At 38.4% G+C, this 19,495-nt stretch overlaps 1 protein-coding gene across 1 annotated transcript in view; it reads right to left on the minus strand.

Annotated features, from left to right (window-relative positions):
• LOC136242214 (tRNA pseudouridine(38/39) synthase-like) overlaps positions 1 to 19,495 on the minus strand; it is a 23,635-nt gene continuing 4,140 nt past the window's right edge. Inside the window, exons 4-12 of the mRNA XM_066033638.1 lie at positions 9,937 to 10,139; positions 8,121 to 8,181; positions 7,997 to 8,056; positions 7,855 to 7,934; positions 6,400 to 6,514; positions 6,283 to 6,346; positions 5,085 to 5,202; positions 817 to 980; positions 1 to 160 (exon numbers count right to left, since the gene is read on the minus strand). Coding sequence (XP_065889710.1) covers positions 66 to 160; positions 817 to 980; positions 5,085 to 5,202; positions 6,283 to 6,346; positions 6,400 to 6,514; positions 7,855 to 7,934; positions 7,997 to 8,056; positions 8,121 to 8,181; positions 9,937 to 10,139 — 960 coding nt within the window. The 3' untranslated portion in view covers positions 1 to 65. The remainder of the gene's footprint in view (positions 161 to 816; positions 981 to 5,084; positions 5,203 to 6,282; positions 6,347 to 6,399; positions 6,515 to 7,854; positions 7,935 to 7,996; positions 8,057 to 8,120; positions 8,182 to 9,936; positions 10,140 to 19,495) is intronic.

Consider the following 19,495-nt stretch of genomic DNA (forward strand, 5'->3'; position numbering starts at 1 on the left):
TCATCAACGTGAAGCAATTCCAATACAAGGGAATCCAGAAATACCATATGAAATATTGTAATGAATTAATCATTGATAATATTACTGTCAGATGAAGAAGGTTGTTGGTCTAATTTCAGTCTCTTAGCTGCTTGATGTCTGACCCGATCCTCTAATGGATCTACAGGTAAACAACAAACATTACTTCACAAACAACCATCTAATAAAAGTACCTCCTATTTTAATAGCACTGTTACTATGGTGATACCTCGAATAAACAGACCACTTTTGAGATTATAAACAATTTGACCTCACTAAAATAACTAGGGTGGCCTCAATAGGGTCAACAACTTTGGGAACCACTTGACATGGCTACTAGGAAGTGTCTTTAAGAGAAAGTGTTCACTGTATAAATACTTTTGGTATGTGTAGTGACAACAAACACACAATATGTTGATACCTCATTGTTGATTTCACTGAGCTGGGTGTTTATTAAGCTCAGCAGTTTATTAAGGTAAACATTTAATTAATTGAAGCCAAGCCTATTAATAGCTACAGCTTTCTGTCACCTAATATAAATAGCCAATTATTGACCATATTTGGAAGAAATTTAAAACCAGTAAACCACGACATGGTTAAAAAAATGTGTACACACCAGCCTACATGTGCAGTACATTTTCACACAATGCACAGTGAAACATGAATGTGCTATGGGACTATAGTTAGCAGATATTTAGTTGAAGTCTCAAAGTAATACTTTCACCAATTAACAGACTTTCAGGTCTCTATATTATACAGGCCCCAGACTACAGTACACACACTATACACTCGTAATACCTGCAGAAGGTCTTTTCAACAATGGTTTGTAGAACTTTTGTTTGTAGTTGGTATCATTTCCCATCACAAAAGACATCAGTGGACTAATATCTCCATCACTACCAGTTGATGATACACTACTAGTGTGTTGTATACTGTCCATCATACACTTGATCATGTCAGCACTGAAGAGAACACCATTAGTAAAGTGTGGCTTCATTAATACGTAGGTCAACTAGGAACTAGTCATGCTTGTGTTATATATTAAGCTATTAACAGTGCACCAAACTTAGTTATATATTTAGGGGTAACCTGGTGGTTGCTAAGTTGGGTTCTACTGTAGGTACTAATAGTACACCAGAATTAGACATTCTCAGCTACATTTAACTAATGGGAAACCTTGTCAACAAAACAAAGTGGTTGCTAAGTGAGGGTTAACTGTAGATTGAAAAAGGATTTTTTTATGGTATTAGAAAGTACAGGTATTAGAAAAGGATTTTTTAATGTCATAAATTTTCTTCTCAACAAAAGAAAGTTTTTTCTATATACATTTCATGGTCTTCATTTTTTGAATGGAGACAATTTGCTAACCAGTCATCTCAGAACTTTATGCATTAACACCAAAAACCACAAGTCGCTTTTACGAGTTAAATGGAGTTTAACTAGTTAAACTAGGTTAATGTTGCAGTTGAGCATGCATGAGTGTATTATGATAGTGACTAACCCGAAGCTCCACCATGACTGGAGGCAAGATTGGGAAGGCACACACGTGAGAAGGATTGGCAATAATTGGAGAATAACATTGCGCATGCGTTACAAGAAAAAGGCACGTGGAGAGGTGTTAGAACACATGGTGCTACGTGGCATAGTGAATCTTGTCCCACCCACACCACTCCCCTCTACCAACTATCTCATATTAGTATTTTAGAAGACGATAATCGCAAAGGGATTGTTGGGTGGGGTTTACTGTAATTTATAGAACTTTGCGTGGGCGAGATCAAAGGAAAAGTGTACTTTAAATTTCATAAAGTACACTCTCAGCCGGCCAGCTGCTTCATTGACCACAAAGAGTGCTTTATTGCACCGCAAAGAGTGCTTTATTCGTTCAATAAAGCACTCTTTGCGGTGCAATAAAGCACTCTTTGTGGGCAATAAAGCACAGTTGCCCACGTGCCTTAGTGTAGGCTAATAGCCTATGGGGTTCGCGCCAGTACGACTAATCACCCAAGCCGGTGAAGGCTGATAGCCTCGCCGTGCTGAGTGATCAATCACCCCAGCCAATACGAGTTCCACCACTGGATTGCTTTTATAGACATACCTAAATGCTTCGATGATGGGTGGGAGAAGGTAACGTTGCTGTTACGTTTGTTAATGTAAACGGACAAGTCCTGGAGATATCACGGAAATACTTCACCATGTGACTCACAATAGAATCGATTGTGGGTTGCGAACAAATCATGCCAAAAGACGCAATGAACGTCTACTATGCCAAACTATGGTGAAATACGCGTGAGTTACTTTGTTAAATTAGTTTGTGTGCGTTCAGGCTGCTAATAGTTCGTGCAACGCTTGTTAATTACGAGTCCTAGTGTATGGTGAAGCTACACGACTAGAAAGTTCCATAAATCATTTAAAGCATAGCCTTGCTTGTTTCACCGAGTGCTTTATTAGCATCGAGGCCAAGCGCCGAGTACTTTATTTTTCATATAGCACTCGCGGCTATACTTTAACATATACGTATTGCCCAATAAAAAATTTAATTAACGGGGGTGTGGGGAGGTGAAGCATGCACCACAGACAGTCCCAGCAGGGAGCTTAGTAAATCCCCCCCCCCTTTTTTTCCCTTGTCTTTTCCATCTTGAGGCTAGCTCAGGGTGTGACAGTGCAGGGTTTCTATTAGGAAAGTTGTGGCATGCGGAAATTCTTGTGGCTTCAGAGAATGTTAGAATCCACAAGCATTCCTACCTCCAAGCCTTTGTAGTAAAACATGCTGTATACATCATGTAAAATTGTTGAAAAGAGGCCTATTTGAGAATCAATAGGAGAATCCATGGAACCCTGCACACCTACCAAAACAACCACCATCTGTTGACGGTGGCAACCCGCTCACAACAGGGTAAGCCCTGCTGACTGGGTTAAACTGACAAGCAACATTAAACCACTAGTGTGATTTAATGTCATAGTCAATTTCCAATCAGCTGTTTCCAAACCAAATACACACAACACCAGGTGAATAATAAACGAGCTAACTGATAATATTCATTGGTTATATTTCAATATACATGATATTACGAGCAACTGGTTTCCATGGGTAAACAATCATAAAACTATTACACAAGACCAATTATGTATGGTTACATTTGAAGGGGCCAGCGGCAAATGGGGACAAGTGCCATTTGAAAGATTAGGTGACCATGTAATGGGTGTTAAACAGAATTTTGGGACATAATTGAATTTTTGTACTAATTGCTAAAAGTTATATTGAGACTATCATGAACTTTTTTACTTAGTGGCAATATTATTCACATGGTCAAACCAAGCCATCCTAATTTTTAGAAAAATGGAAAATCTAAAAGGGCACATGTCCCCTTTTTCCACTGACCCCTTCAGTATAACAAGGCTACCATCTAGGATGGAAATCTGTTACTAACTAGTAAGTATCCACCTTCTGAACCATTGTGGTCACTATGATGAGGTGGTTTTATTAATGAAGTTCACTGTAGCTATGTTTGGATGGACTTACTTGACATGGCTTAAAGAGGAGGCCACTAAGTGAGACTTAAACTCTTAAATGATTCACTGGGTATGTACCTCTCAATTGTGTCAAGTCATTGTTGAATGGAGTAGGAGTGACTGCAGTGTGATGACCCACCAGTGAGATCATGTGTTATATTAATTAGATTAACTGATCCATCAGTGGTGTAACAGATAAAGCTGCCCTGTCAATGTTACTTAACCTACAGCTACCAGACTAAACATGATGAAGCATTCTTACAACAAGGTCAATACCATTTACTGTTTTTCAAGTTGGCTATTGTAGTTTTCATAAGTTGACGTTGCTGTTCTATTGTGAAATATACACACAAATAATTTATTTGCTGCATAATGCTAATGTACAAACTGTGTGCTTTTAGCAAACTCTCTTTACAATAAACTTTCTCATTGTTATTAAGAGTGGTAGAATCTATGGCTAGATGGTGCATGACTTAACATCTTTTAAAGAACTATGAGTGAAAGATCAAAGTGAAAAACAGTGCTATATTCGCTATACAGAACTTTTAATACAACCACAGTGCTATATGTAAACCGCAGTGGTAGTTAGCTAATAGAAAAATTCAAGGAGATAGCACTCCATAGCCCAGGAGATAGCACTCCATAGCCCAGGAGATAGCACTCCAAAGAATCTTCACTGGAGCATCTGAATGTCAAGATAGACAATTTCAAGGATCTCAGGTTTCTAATAAATTCATACACCTTTTTGCTCAAATTGAAATCAAGCTTGAAGTTCTATAAATTTACATAATATATGACAAATATAGTACTCAAAGAGTGGTCTCAAGATGAAATATAGCACTCGGCTTTGCCTTGTGCTATAATAGTCTCTCACCCACTCTTTTACATGCTATATTTTTTTCAATAGCACTTGTGGAAATATCACATTACACCACAGTTTAGACAATAGCAGTCATTAGCACACACTAAACCACTGGTATGCATAACAACAGCTGTGTTGATTTCACTTATTGATCAACAAATTATGAGTTCTTACAAGTGCTAATGTTGTTGACACAAGATACCAGTGTGAAATGAAGCCATTGAAACTTTTATGTGGTGAAATCACGCATCTCACTATCCTACTTATAAATGGTTATTACCTTACAGGTTATAATCTGGGTTTATCACATGTAGATATCAGGAAAATGCATGATTAATCAATAACAATTTAAGTATAAAGTTTCCCAACATCAATAAATTTCATGGGGCTGAATTTTAACTTTTGCAGCTTAGTAGAATAAGGACAATACTGTACTGGTCAAATTCTGCACCTTGTATAGTAGCCACACTTGAGTGCTGCCCACAATCGATTTTAAAATTATGAATTTAAGCATTGGTTTTGAATAGTCATCACATCAATTTTTAAGGTAATAAACACCGTGACGTAAAAATATTTTGATATGTTAAACAGTTCTCGACAAGTGAACTTGTACATATACTACATAATGATAGTGAGAGAAATGTTTGTTTGTGACACATGATATCTCATTAAATTACATAACTACCACTCTTACCATATTGCATGTTTGGTCCACTGATGCTGAAACTGGCTAAGGATGTGTTGTGTCTCACGATGATCAATGTTCCACTGTATGTTATCAAATCCAGTGTTGTATAAAATGAGTGGATATTCTGTATGGAGAATAATTGGTCACTGTAACCAAAAGCTGTACTGTGTACACACAAAGAATTTGGAGTACAACGTTTTGCAAACACAGGGAGCTGTATGGCTTGCTGCAAATACGTAAATAGTTTTTTGCAGCTCCCAATAACTTGTTTCTATACCTGGACAATGGAATCAGTCTCATTCAACAGACAACCCAGGGTGTATCCATTCACTGGACTGGACTACTGGACTGGAATACTGGATTGGAATACTGGACTGGAATACTGGACTAGTATATTTTTGGTTTTTACACATTCTGTGGTTAAAATTTATTGAGTCTCACAAGTCAAGGGTCCTGAGGGAACCTACAGCCCACTACTAAATGCTGAATATGAGTAGTAGAGTATGTGATAACTGTCTTTTAATATTTTCGCTGTGATTTATTATGTCCTACAACACTTATTCCCTACCCTGGTGTACAGTAATGCTGTAGGGAATGTATATCAACAATAATTAACCAGCGATCGACTTGCCAGTTGACAATATCCTTCAAGATATCCTTAGTGTGAGCTCAGGAATTGAGCTAGTATGGACAGACTTATTTTCGGTGCCACAGGACGCAATGGGATTATAATTAAGCACACACTGAAAAATTTCTAATCGGTAAGCCTTTCTCCAGAAGTAAAGGTCTTGCCACGCAAGACTATACTATATATAGCTTGCTCCTTGAGCTCACATTAATAATATCTTGTCAACTGGCGAGTTGATCGCTAGTTAACTATTGCTGATATACATTCCCTACAGCATTACTACTATATACACCAGGGTAGGGAATAAGTGTTGTAGGACACAGCAAAATTATTAAGACAGTTATCACATACTCCACTGCTCATATTCATCATGTAGTAGTGGGCTGTAGGTTCCCTCAGGACCCTTGGCTTGCAAGATTCAATAAATTTTAACCACAGAATGTGCAAAACCTAAAAATATGCCAGTCCAGTAGTCCAGTCCAGTGAATGGATACACCCAACAACCCCAACCCAACTACTGGTCACATCCCAGTTACTCAAATTCTAATTACATCCTGATTGCAAGTCGCTCCTCACCAGAAGCCATCCCATACTGTGGCTTGCGGGGACACTTGTTGATGTCGAGCATGTGATCTATCACCTGTACAAGAGCTGGGTGGAGTTCAGTGGGTGGGGCTCAAACAATATACTAACCTCAGGTGACTCCAGCCGGTTGCCAACTAAAAACAATATGGCCATCATACACCTCACTTGGTTCCTGAGGAATGCCTGCCCAGTAATGGTGGCTACGTATATTTCAGATGATGAGCTGTAAATTATACTGATTAGTACATGTGTTGTTTATACTGTAATAGTAAGAATTCACACCTCTTAATATTATGAACTCATGGTAATAGGGTTATGTGTAGGAGGATACATTTCAGAGGGTTCTGTTGTAGAATCTTCATTTTGCGAAAATTTGTTTATGATGTGTACAAACACACAAGTATGCACCCACCTACATACACATGCACGCATGCACGCGCGCACGCACACACACACACACTCATAAGTAAAATACATGGAGATGAGATTTGTTCCCACAAATGTATACCTTTAAAACACATCAGGTACTATAACCTCAAACACTTTTACTACAAGGTAAGCTCCTCTTGCATGGCTGGTGTTGGTAGCACCATGCAACCAATTTCATTGCTAGCAATTAGTCAAACTTTTGGTCAGTTACAGTAATCTTATTAAATGTGATATTCTCATAAGAGCAAGGAGTATATATATTAGGAGGTAAGATGTCTAATATTGTGAACTGTTGGTAACCTCTAGATGTTAAAGATGAGTTATGGTCGAGATAAAGGAAGCTACTAAACCATCTCCGATGTCGCTTCAACTATGTATCCCATAGTTCACATGATGTGATAACAACAATAACATGTGCTTAATAGTTTGCTGTGTTATCCCATAATAGTTGCTTTACAAAGCTGACATTGAAACAGCACAGAGAGTTAAAGGGATGCTATTTCCAGGAGCACTGTTGAACTCTGCTATAACTATCAACACTTTAATGGGGCCACCCCTTAAGGGACCAAAAAAATATGGTGTCAGGCCATGAAATATACCTTAGTGTAGTTCAGTACCTATTTGAAATGGCCACTATAAAGAAGTTGTCATGTAGTTGTGAAGTTGTCATGGAAACACCCATCAAAAAACACATTCTTTTGTAACATGAACAAGTACGTACATGTTTGGTAATGTTGTGAGCAAGATAAACATGTGAAGAGTAAGTACCAAATATGGTCAACAGGTAAACTTGAGGTGTTAATATACACACAGTATGAATGGGGACAGTCACAGTTTGACAAGTTCCTGTACTAATGATAATATTCTGATCTAAGAGTAACAAGTGATATTCACGCACAATTGACTATGTACAGGAAATAAAATGAATTTACTTCTCATGCAGGAATCTATTTACATGGCTATGAATGTCATTAAAAAAAAACAGACACAGTGCAAAACACAAATGTACCAATGCTTGTCAATGAAACTACATTTTAGACCAGTACAAGTATCAGGGCACTGTATGATGACACACAAACCCACAAAGTTGACCATACTTAGAACAACACATCCTATACTAACACATGTAAATACCTGGTACTGTCGTCCACTTTATCAATTTCCACTGACAATATTGTCCTTACAGTGTTCTTTAGTCCGTTCTTAACATCTACCTAGTGAACACATCCCATAGCCGAGTCATACATACATGTATATCCCATAGTGTATAGCACACCTTGCAAAAATTGCGAAAGTCGTGTTGGCTGACCAGTTTCCTTCCTGCATTCCTCAGCAGCTGTCAAAGCACAACAACAGAAGAGGATGAAATTACCACACCATTCAATAATATTCATCCACACCTCCAAGTCCATATTAGCCAATGGGAAGAAGTACTTGTACGTTCTGTACAAACAGCTGAACCTGCAGTTACACAATGACACACCTGTTAGCTACCACTACTTCCTTATCTGCTTATTTTAGTACAAGATAGTTAACTACATTAGGGTACTGGGAATTATGACCTTTGAGGTCACATTGACAGGTGGTTCCTTACAGAAGCATGCATTCCTATAGACTTTGACAAGTTAAATCTGCTGGCTCAGCAGTCCAATCAAGACATTTGGTGTGTCATGCTCACCAACAAGATACGGTAATACAATTTTTAATGCTAGCCTGCATCATATAGTACAGTAGTACCATACATTAGGGATCACAGAGATTTGGGCTTTTCTGGCTAAAAATATCCTGCTTCACTATACCATCCTAGTGCCTTGGCAGTATTGGTTAGGTATAATCAAGCCCAAAAGTGCCTTCAGTATGACCCTAATAGATTGTTATGAAATTAAATATATATATATATTCAATGGAATTTTCTACTGACTGACTGCCTGCTTGATGCCTTCAGCATAACTTGATAGCATCTAAGGTTAAGGGGCTTGATTTTTTCACTATTTGACATCGCTTCATCTGGAGACATGCCTTTTGGTATACCACAGTATGCACAATGCACACATCATGGACATACATTTGTCCTCCTTTGTGTCCCATTTCTTTTTGCTGACAGCCAAAGGTATCAATTTGCAGTAGCGTGATGACTCATAAATGGGTTGTCTGTATTTTCTGTGGTGACTGGATTGATTACAGAGGTGCTTCTCCTGCTGTTCTTCATTTGTAATGCTGTTGAAACGGGCTGAACATAGCTGAAACTGAAATGTAATGGCCACTTCACTTTCGAGTCAGTAATTGATAGCTGGGGAGGTGTTCAGACAAAATATTAACTCTGGCATCATCCTTTTTTTTGATGTAGTATGCGTGGGTTCACCAGTCATAATAACACTACAATAAATTAAATAAGAAAAATAAAATTAAGTGCATTAGGGATCATTAAAAGACAAGGGAGGTCACCTACACCTGCAGATATACTACTGGACATTTAATTCCTAGTACTGATATCTGCAGGTGTAGGTGATCTCCTTGTTTCCCTACCTTTTAAAATGATCCCTAATCGAACTACAATTAGGATTGTGTGGATGTCTGAAATCTGTGGACAAGATTTGGACACCACACTCAGAGCTGCATGCCTTCTTTTCTAGGGATGCCAATATAAAATGGGGTAACACATCGTAACATTGGACTTGTATACAATCATCAACTTGTTAATCTGCATACCTAACCTAACCCCACCACACAATATACTTATATGGCAAAGGGAAAAACTTGTGGACACTGTGGCTCTGTTTGTAACAACAGCAAAGGCTTCCCCCATACACATGATCTTGAAATTTGGCTCATTTGTAGTACTGCTTGATCCGCTAAAAATATTTTGAAATCTTTTTGTTCAAATGTTTGACATAATATTTACGGCCAATCAAAATTTTCACAATACATTTCCTATGGGGAAACCATATAAGTACAGTGTCCATTACAGCCCTTTCCCGAACTTGTAATGGAGCCAAACCGTACATGTCTGTTGTTGACACCTTTGCTGTTACCAATAATCATCTGGTTGGCTGAAATGTTAACTCTATTAAGAAAAAATCCACTTTTAATTTTTAGCTGTTTTTCAGGATTCAGCTCAACGTGAACATACTATATTCTTAATGCTTATCAAAGTATGAGCAAGACGAGTTACGACGTTTTAAAATTTTGGTCTACTGTTGATGTGGTGGCACACACCTGGCACTGAAGTCTTCACTGACTGGAGACCAGCCCAACACTCTGATGTCCTCGGGGAGCTGGTGGTTGAGGATGTGTACATAATTGAGCTCTTCAGGAGGAGGTGTCTCCGTTGACAGCTTGCTGTCACGAGGTTGATATCCTTCTGGAGTGAACACTCCCTCAGCATCAAGCAAATTGCTTCTCACTTGAAGTGACACCACCTTAGCAATGAAAGGTAATAAAACAGGGACAATTATCATAATTATATCAGATTTTTAGGTACACAATTTTCACAGCTATACTATTGACAGGTTTTATGCTATTCTGTGTGTGCATAGCATAAAAACACAGTAGATTTATATGAAGGTGAAATTCTAGGGTATGATTATGCACAGTAGCATACAGTGGTTATCCTAACACCTAATTTGTATTGGTGATTAATGAGATCAATAAATAAGTCCATATGTTCACTATGTGTATGTTAATGATGTATACATGGTAAAGGTCTGGGGACATGCAGTATTGAATCATTGTAAAACATACAGTCTTTCCATGTATGCTGTAATATATGACTGTTCTATTAGAGTATTTTATAAGGCTCTACCAATAATTGGATCGGCATCGAATCAGAGCCAATATTGGGGGCATTTTGGTATCGGTTATTTAGGTATTCCGATACCGATTAATAGCCACTCGTGTCAATTGTCATCATCATAACTATCATCATAAATGCTGTTAGCAAAATGTGGGATATAACAGGCTGGAAATAGTGTTGAGCATTTATTCTAGCATAAAATGTGTAGGAATTGCATTGCTAAACATTGAGCAACTGCTACTTACCATGCTTGAATGAAAAAATATCAAAATACTGTAATAGAACTGCTACTGCACAATAAAATATTCTAATAGAGCAGTCACATCTTGAGAGGTGTGTAAATTGTATGGCAATTATTGGTATTGGTATCTGTATCAGTAAAAATGTACCGCTAGGTATCGGTATTGGATCGGTAGATATTTTTCTGTATTAGTGGAACCCTAGTATTCCACTGTTTCAAGAACTGTTAAACTTGAGGGCAGCTTCCCTGTACTCCCTCCCCCCATCACCATTTAATTTCCCGAGGAAATGTGGTGTTCTACTATCATTTTTAATCCAAAAGTGGTGTTACTCAAGACAGACATAGTTTTTCTAGCTTACTTACATTGTGTAGTAATTCACGTTCTCTCTTAATGCCTAATCATACGTGATGGTTTCAAACTTCAAAAAAACAATGGTATGTAGTACATTTACTGTGGTATATAGTTTATGTGCTAATTGGGTGGGACCTTAACTGTTAAAGTGCCCAGATCATGCAGACATCCTCAGGTTTCACAGAATTTGCAATTGTATTCTTTCCATATATTGTCTTGTACATGTATGAAATGTGAATTACTGGCTGGTATCCAACCTCCTTGGGGACCATCTGGTGTTCAGATAACTGGATAGTCTGTAACTCAGAAGTTGTGTGCAAAGCAACATGTAACTAATATGTGTCCCAAATACTCTAATAGGACACTTACTACTCTTATAGAACAATCATTTGCCATTCAGTATACAGAGAGTTCAGATAACTCTATTGAAATAACAAATATCGTGTTTCTAGAAATATGCATAAACCGAGAAAATTTTTGTGTTAAAAGCTTCCACTTTAACAACAAACTACTATAAATTTAATGTATTTAATTGTTGAATCAACAAACTAGTTCATTCTTTATCACAGGCAAAGCAGATCTATAGTAACAAGCAGTGAATTCGAAAACATCGGGCATCTCCATGCCATGGAAGACCAACAGTTCATCACAATTCAAGCAGTGACTATAGTGGAATTGTTTTTATATTGCTGAAGTTCATTCCATACAACTTGCAGTGGCTTGAAACTTTGGTTGACCATTCCTTTGGTTATTTAGATAAAGGAAATGAAATAAAGCGGAATTCATAAAATGCACACACAAACATGTGGGGTTCTTGCAAATCCAGTCACATATGAACTTATCACGCCGAACAGCACACTAACGTCATGCTCCAGGCTCAGGATGGAACTTACTAATTATACTGTAGCAGTACTTTAAATGAGTCCAGTAGGACCTCATCTATCGACACCTTCAATTATTGGAACAGTAGGAGCAACTGTTTTACAGGTTTTTGCAATTGAATTCATCACTTTTGCATTATAATTCATCACGTTTGCAAAAGAATGCGTCATAATTACATTGATTGCAGGAAACAGTTACTTATCACAAGGTGAATCATTTTGCCATGGAGAATACCACTTGAGACACTAGAGGGTAATTGAAGCTGGTTATACGCGCAGCGTGCTGTCTGTCAAGTTTAATTAGCTTGTTAGCGAGTGACCACACCCATCACCAATGGTGAAGCATGGATGCTGATGTTGCTGTAGCAGAATTATTGCCTTAAAAAGAGTTATTTACAACAGCTGTTCTTACAAGATCATGAAGCTCAGAACAATTTTCTCTAATAGAACAAACACATACTAAGGGAGGGGAGTGTGATATTTCAAATCAAGCTCAGGTATTCAAATCTACACAAGGCAAACACAATGGTCACATACTTGTATCAAATACTAGTAAACCTACTCTGTGCTAAAAAAAAAAAAGTATCGGGAAAAAATAGAGTATCGTGCAAAAAAAAAAGCATTGAGTTCAAGAAGCCAGAGGAGGTTGATCATGTGATCATAAAGAAACTTTGAGACTAATTCAACACCGTTGACACATCAGATCAAGGACAAATTGTACATACATGCCTTATGTGTACCAGGGTCTTCAGCTCAGCACAATGCACTGTAATCCTAGCTAATAAAACAAGTCTTATACCTGTGTGTGGCGCTATCTGGCTAGTGTTGATTACTAGTACTTGTTGGAGGAAATTGTATGTGACCTGACAAAAGCCATAACAGTGCTGTAACTGTAGCTTAACTTGGTCAGACATGATATTCATTAGATTAACTGGGTGATGTTGGGTGCTTAGCTGTTTTTAATGTTAATTGCCAACGGTACTGTTGGTGTTTAGATGTTTCTATTGACTTGCTCATCTGATGACAGTGTCAGCCATTTTATACTAGTTAAAACACTGCCTGCAAGTGCAATATGAAAAAATAACACAAGAGCGAGATTAACACAGCACAAAGTGAAGCCGAGTGCTGTATTTGGCTTGAGACCACACCAGAGCGCTATTTTTTTCATAGTGCACAAGCGTGGTGGTGCTTTAAATGGTTTAAAGTACTTTCTGGTCACCTTTGTTCAGAGCGTTCATGAACTACATCAGTTTTCAGCCATCAGACAATCGGTAAGTATCTGCATAGTACAAGTTTGGTCATAAAACAAACAAATATGTTTTGACTACTTCTGGCGATTTAAAATGCTATGCACATGATCAACAGTGCTGTATTTTCCTTTCAGTGCTGTATGGAAATAATAGCACTGTTATTCACTTGATCTTCGCCCATGCAAGTGCTTTAAGTGTTGATAGATGGTACCAAGATTATAATATTTGTATGAGGGACTCTACATACAAGATGGCTGTAATACAGTACTGCTTTGAAGTCCAAGTGATGCTCTCCTTTGCTATAATACATGCTGTTTGAGAGAAGCAAGAGCAAAGTCACATAGTGGGGTGGGCTTGGATGATAGGGCCCCAACCCTTCTGATTACAAATGGAGGGGATAATTGCCACTTTTTCGATTCTTTTCTCTATGTTCCTGTAGGTGTTTTTATTAAAATTTTATTTGATGGAAGTTTCATCATGGCCGGAATAAAAAAACAACAACATAACACTCATGAGTTGACAATAATGACACAAATTTGTTATGTGATTGTTCTAATAGAGTATTTCAGAACCTCAAACTGTGGTGTTCTGATAATATGACGTATGTTACCAATGTACTCTCATAGCCACAAGCCAATATACAAAGATAATCCAACTAGCTATTTAAAAAAATTAAAAGGTTGATATACACACTACAAAAAGTAAGGAAACAACCTCAAAATGTTACAGCTGAAATGAGAAATGATCCAGCAGTAAAAAGTAAGGAAACAAGATTAGATGACTACTTGCTAAAGTGAGACACACTTTAATGCCTACTTTTGGCTAGCATCTTGAAATCAAATTAGGCATTAAAGTGTGTCTCATTTTAGCAAGTAGTCGTCTAATCTTGTTTCCTTACTTTTTACTGCTGGATCATTTCTCATTTCAGCTGTAACATTTTTGAGCTTGTCTCCTTACTTTTAGTAGCGTGTATATCAACCCCTACTTCCTATTGAAATTTTTAATTTTTTAATTGCTAGTTTGTTTACTTTTTTTTGTCTAGCTAGCTAGCTATATTATATTCTTTTTGTTTTCCACATAGTATAAATATCACTTGAAGCAGCTATCTTTTACCTTTGTACACAATAAGCGCCTGTAAAATAATTATCGTATTGTCTTTTAAAGCTATTACAGCAACTGTTTAAGGCTTCAGCTGCATTTCTAATGGCCTAAATGTTGATGATTTTACAGTAAAACATTGTTGAAAAAAAAAAATATTAGAGTGGAACCCTCGCTTTTAGAAGTCTGGATCCCGAAGTAGATCCACCCCTCAAAGACATTATTAGGCCACTCCAATCGGTAATTATGTTCCTGGTCCACAGCTCGCATCTTGTTTGGAGAATGTGAAATTTCAGAAATACATGGGTAAAATGCCCACATCAGCTTTTTGAAAAACCTGGATTTCAGAAACAAATATTGGGCTACAACAAGTTTGCTAAATCTAACTATCTAAGTGTCATAATTTGTATTTTATCAGTGAAAATCTGCAAGAATGGGCAGAGTGTATAGTACGGATCGATATACTCTAATAGAACAGTCAGTAAATCACAAAAAATTTACTCTAATTGAGCAGTCAATTCATTGTTGCTTTGTTGCTGAATTCCGCCTGCCCGCCACATCTAAAACTGATTTTCAAAGGACCAGAAACATAATTACCAATTGGAGTGGCCTTAGCTAGCCACCTCACAAAAAGACGACTACCCAGCATTAATAAATGCTAGAGACAACTCCTTGGGTACTACACCCGTTCACCCTCATCTTACGCACACGTATTCACACTTCATTAAAATCATGTGTTTGGGTTGTGGGGCGCGCCGCAACTATTAAGCGTTGCAATTATTAATTATCCTTCGAGAAGAACAAAGAAGCGGATGAATGATGAAAGCAAACAGCATGGTGCAGTGGACAGAACGTAATTGGAACAACAGATTCGTGAATCCGACTTGACTGTCTGAAATTTCTGGAGCCGTACACCTAGCGCTACCGGGTCTTACAGCAGGCAGGTTGGCAGACGAAATGTAGGAGAATTTTGAAAATTTTAAAACTCACTGTACATCGAAACATTCGACTTTTCACTTCATTTACCCAAGGTACAGCATCATTATAATAGTACTGATGCATTCCAGGTGGTTTTTTCAGGTAAAACTTATTGCAAGGCTGTTTTTTGAGGTGCGAAAATCCATGAAACCATATGATTTCTTACCAACCCCTACTATGCAGTACTATTGTACTGTATGATATGGTAACATAGACCCTTCCTTCGACAACATTCAGTAACGGTGGGGACTACCGTATTTCTGTGGGACAAAATAACTCTAGATAGAGTATTTTGGCAAAAGCTGTATCATCGATAGCCACTTCTAGCTATGATTCTATGAAACCAGTGATGTTGGCTTTGTGAGCTACTAAAACACAAGAATTCTTGATGTTGTATTCATCAGTTTCAGACATGAATTCTTAAGCTTTGGCTTCAAGATGACATGTAAGGATTTTTCCACACCTTCCATTCACATTGGAATACTCTGCTAATGTGAAGTTAATAATTTGGAACTTTAACAAACTTTGGGGAGATATCAACTGTTAATGGACAATGCATTCTTTTAGTTGCTGTGCATGCCTGTACTACAACCCTAAGTGCCACTGCACTTGTCTGACTTAAAACAAGTGTTGCTAACCTTACTCTCACATTGAGTGTGCATTTAAATTTCATCAACTTACGTATCAACCCCTACTGGTAGCTAACTTGGAAACCATGCTAGTGCAATCACATATTGTTGTCCAATAATGGCACAACACCAATGGCTGGTAAATATCACATAATAAAATACATCACGTGCAAAACTGCTTTAGGAACACTTTACACTGATACATGCTACATGGCTTTCTAAGTTGATATACACATAAAGGTGTTCACAACAAGGCTTGTTTTACACAACAGTCTGGCAAAAGTCTTCATTTAAACTGTATGCTCACATATATAGACATCAACAAATGTGAGAACAACGTTAATCATGTCATGCCACTCAATTGTTGAGTGCACGTTAGCTCTGTGAGTGCATGTGCGTGTGTGTAGGCATCCCATGTGGTAACCCCCTGCACAATGGTTACTAACTAGCTAAGCCACACCACAATAATCTATATATTAATTCTCTTCGCCCACGCACATGTTTTTCGAGCACTGATCCGCCATTCTTGGTCGGATTTCAATCGGATCGGTACCATTCAATTCTAGAATTTGAGACAAATCTTATGATCCAGGATTGGTGGCGATTCGTTGAACTACGTAAAATACCCTTTAAACCACCGTAACTACCCGAGGAAGACACAAATTCGTCCATAACTTTCTTGAGACCCTTATCGTGTTACCAGCCTTCCCCATCCCCCAGCCTACACTAGACTTTTCTCTCCCCTGTGGCCGACAGAACGAGAAACATTAAAATCGAGGCCATAAAATTTTCAAACACAAACTCCTCCCAGGTTTTCCCCCCGATTAGCTTCAAACTCGCTAAATCAACTACCCGTCCAAAACAATGTGTCATAAGGTGGTTTTCGTGTCTATCATTACGTGCTAACCTTGGTTGCGAGATACTTATCACTGTCAATGGCCATTATAAGTTTACGATACGCGTATACGGCATCCCGGTATACACGCGTTGCCAATAGAAATCAGATGACGTCACGGTTAAAATTTAATATCTAAAAGCTTACAGTGAGATAGGATCAGTCACTTTTTCATGATTTAACCAATCAAATCAGCGAATTTGATCATGTGATCTGGTGTGTACGCTATCATCCGGCAAACACACTCGCCAGTATAAAAGGACAGTTTTGTAGTGGGTGTGGCCAGTATACGACTACTTGACAGAGACTACACACGAAAGATTCATAGGGAATACACAATCTGCACCCTGCTGCGCTCATTACAAGGATAGACGTCCTGAGGCCTACACCGCTGTGCGCTAGACGAAGTATAACTACAGCGACATGAAGACAGGCAGCAGTCAGGGAAGTCTAAAATTGAGGATTACCAGCACACCACTGCAATGGAGAAGGAAACAGTCAATAAAGGAGAGTTTTGTAGTGGGTGTGGCAAGTCTATGAGCGATGTTTATTTCTATCGGGCTACTGGACAGAGATTACACAAGGAAGACTCGCCGGAAATACACACTCTGCACCCTGCTGTGCTGTCCACTACAAGATAGACGTCCTGAGGCCTATCCCGCTGTGTGCTAGACGAAGTATAGCTACTGCGACAAGTAGACAAGCAGGTCAGGGACTATAGACAGACCTAAAACGGAGGATTACTAGCAACAACAGTGCAAGGGAAAATGAAACAGTCAATAAAGGATAGTTTCATAGTGGGTGTGGCAAGTTAAAATGGGATGATCACTCCGACCAGGCTGCCTACAATGACACACTCTGCACCCTACAGGATGACACCTTTGTGAACAAGGAAAATTACGTTCAACTACTCTAATAGAACATACATCTACCTTACTAGGCGATGAATCGTGGGGACTATATCATTTAGTTGCTATTGCAGTCTTCAATGTGTAGGGAGACACGGACACATTTTCACTCCTTGGTAACTCAACAGGGACAGCTGAAACTTCCAGAAGCTCTACTGAGCAACCACTCTTCGTATGAAGGATTCACCTGGGCTATGCTGATATACAACTCTTCACATATACTGGTGTTGACCTTGCTCAGTGCAGCCAATTAACTTGAATACCGTACTCAATACTGTACTGCATACACACTGTCATGTAATAAGTAAACAACACAACAATACCATGACTAGGATGTAGAAATGAAACTCCAATTCAGTTACTCATATTGACAAAACAATCTATCTGAATAATACCACTATATGTGACAAATGCAACTTGAATTAGAATATAGCTCATTGTGGTAATGCACCAACCATTGGTCAACTGATCCTCATGCCACACTCAAGCACTTTATGTTAGTTCATGCAACATCATCCAAATGAAGTATAGAGTACATCCCAATTGTGGTATTTGTCTGCCGCTCAAAACTAATTTTATGTATGTGCATGGTTGTAATGGGACCTGCATGAGTACTGCACAGATGTGCAGAAATTCCAGTGCACAAGGCCAACTTGCATTATAAAAACTATAACATCAGTCACTCTTTCTTCATGAAGCCACCAACATTATAGCTAGATTTTAGTGCCACACACAATTGAAGAGATTATGCATGCACATAAGTAGCTATGTGTAATGACTTTGTTGGTATGTAATGATGTGATTACTTCTTGATCATTAGTAATGTTCAAACTTTAAGTGTATTCACACAATAGCACACAATTGTCTTAGTATCACGCGCATTTTGCGCGGGTACACCTAGTAAGGTTTGATTATAGTATGTCAAGCTTCAAGCACATTTGTTTGATACACTCACTTACCTAGTGCTTCTGTGAAGGTTCTGCAAGCCCCTCAGGCATACTGCAACTGGAGTTTCATCTAAGCTTAAATAACTGCTGCTACACTTACACAGCCATTGGCTCCACGTGGTATTGGGTAACAACAAAATTTACCATTCCACCTTCAGTAACACAGGAAAGGAGATTTGGAGGAATGGCAGAAACGGCAGAATTGGCGAAAACAGCTAAAAATCATCATTTCCAGATTACGGACAGCCTATAAGCACTATACCTAAGTAGTGTGAAGACTCAATAACTGTTAGTTAGTACTGTTAACACAACGTAGCTAGATAGAACTCACCACAATTAACTTGCAGCTTAGCGTCATAACCACAGCATTAGGCATGATGATCCTTGATCTGCTCTTAAACTGTAGCCTCATCGATCTGTCACTATTCAGCACACTGTATTTAAAGCGCATGTTAAAATAAGCACCTAGCGCAAGTACATTATTACACGTAACTGTCTGCTAGAATGTTCTATAAAGTTCTCATGAAATTGATCGCCACTCTGTGTAGTAAACGTGCATGTTAAATTATACATTGTGGTCTTGTTTTCAATCACGTGAGAATGTTGTAACATGCGTTTCGAACACAGTGTGCCGCAAGGTGACAGATACAGTTTAAGAGCAGACCAAGGATTATTATGCCTAAGGTTGTGGTTATGATGCTAAGCTGCAAGTTATACACTGGAGAAATTGGCGCTCCAAAGAGCATGCGCTTCAATTGTGGTGAGTTCTAGTTACAGTTGAATTAGCCAACAGTTATTGAGTC

This window comes from Dysidea avara, chromosome 13, assembly GCF_963678975.1.
Source record: "Dysidea avara chromosome 13, odDysAvar1.4, whole genome shotgun sequence".
Classification (NCBI taxonomy): Eukaryota; Metazoa; Porifera; class Demospongiae; order Dictyoceratida; family Dysideidae; genus Dysidea; species Dysidea avara.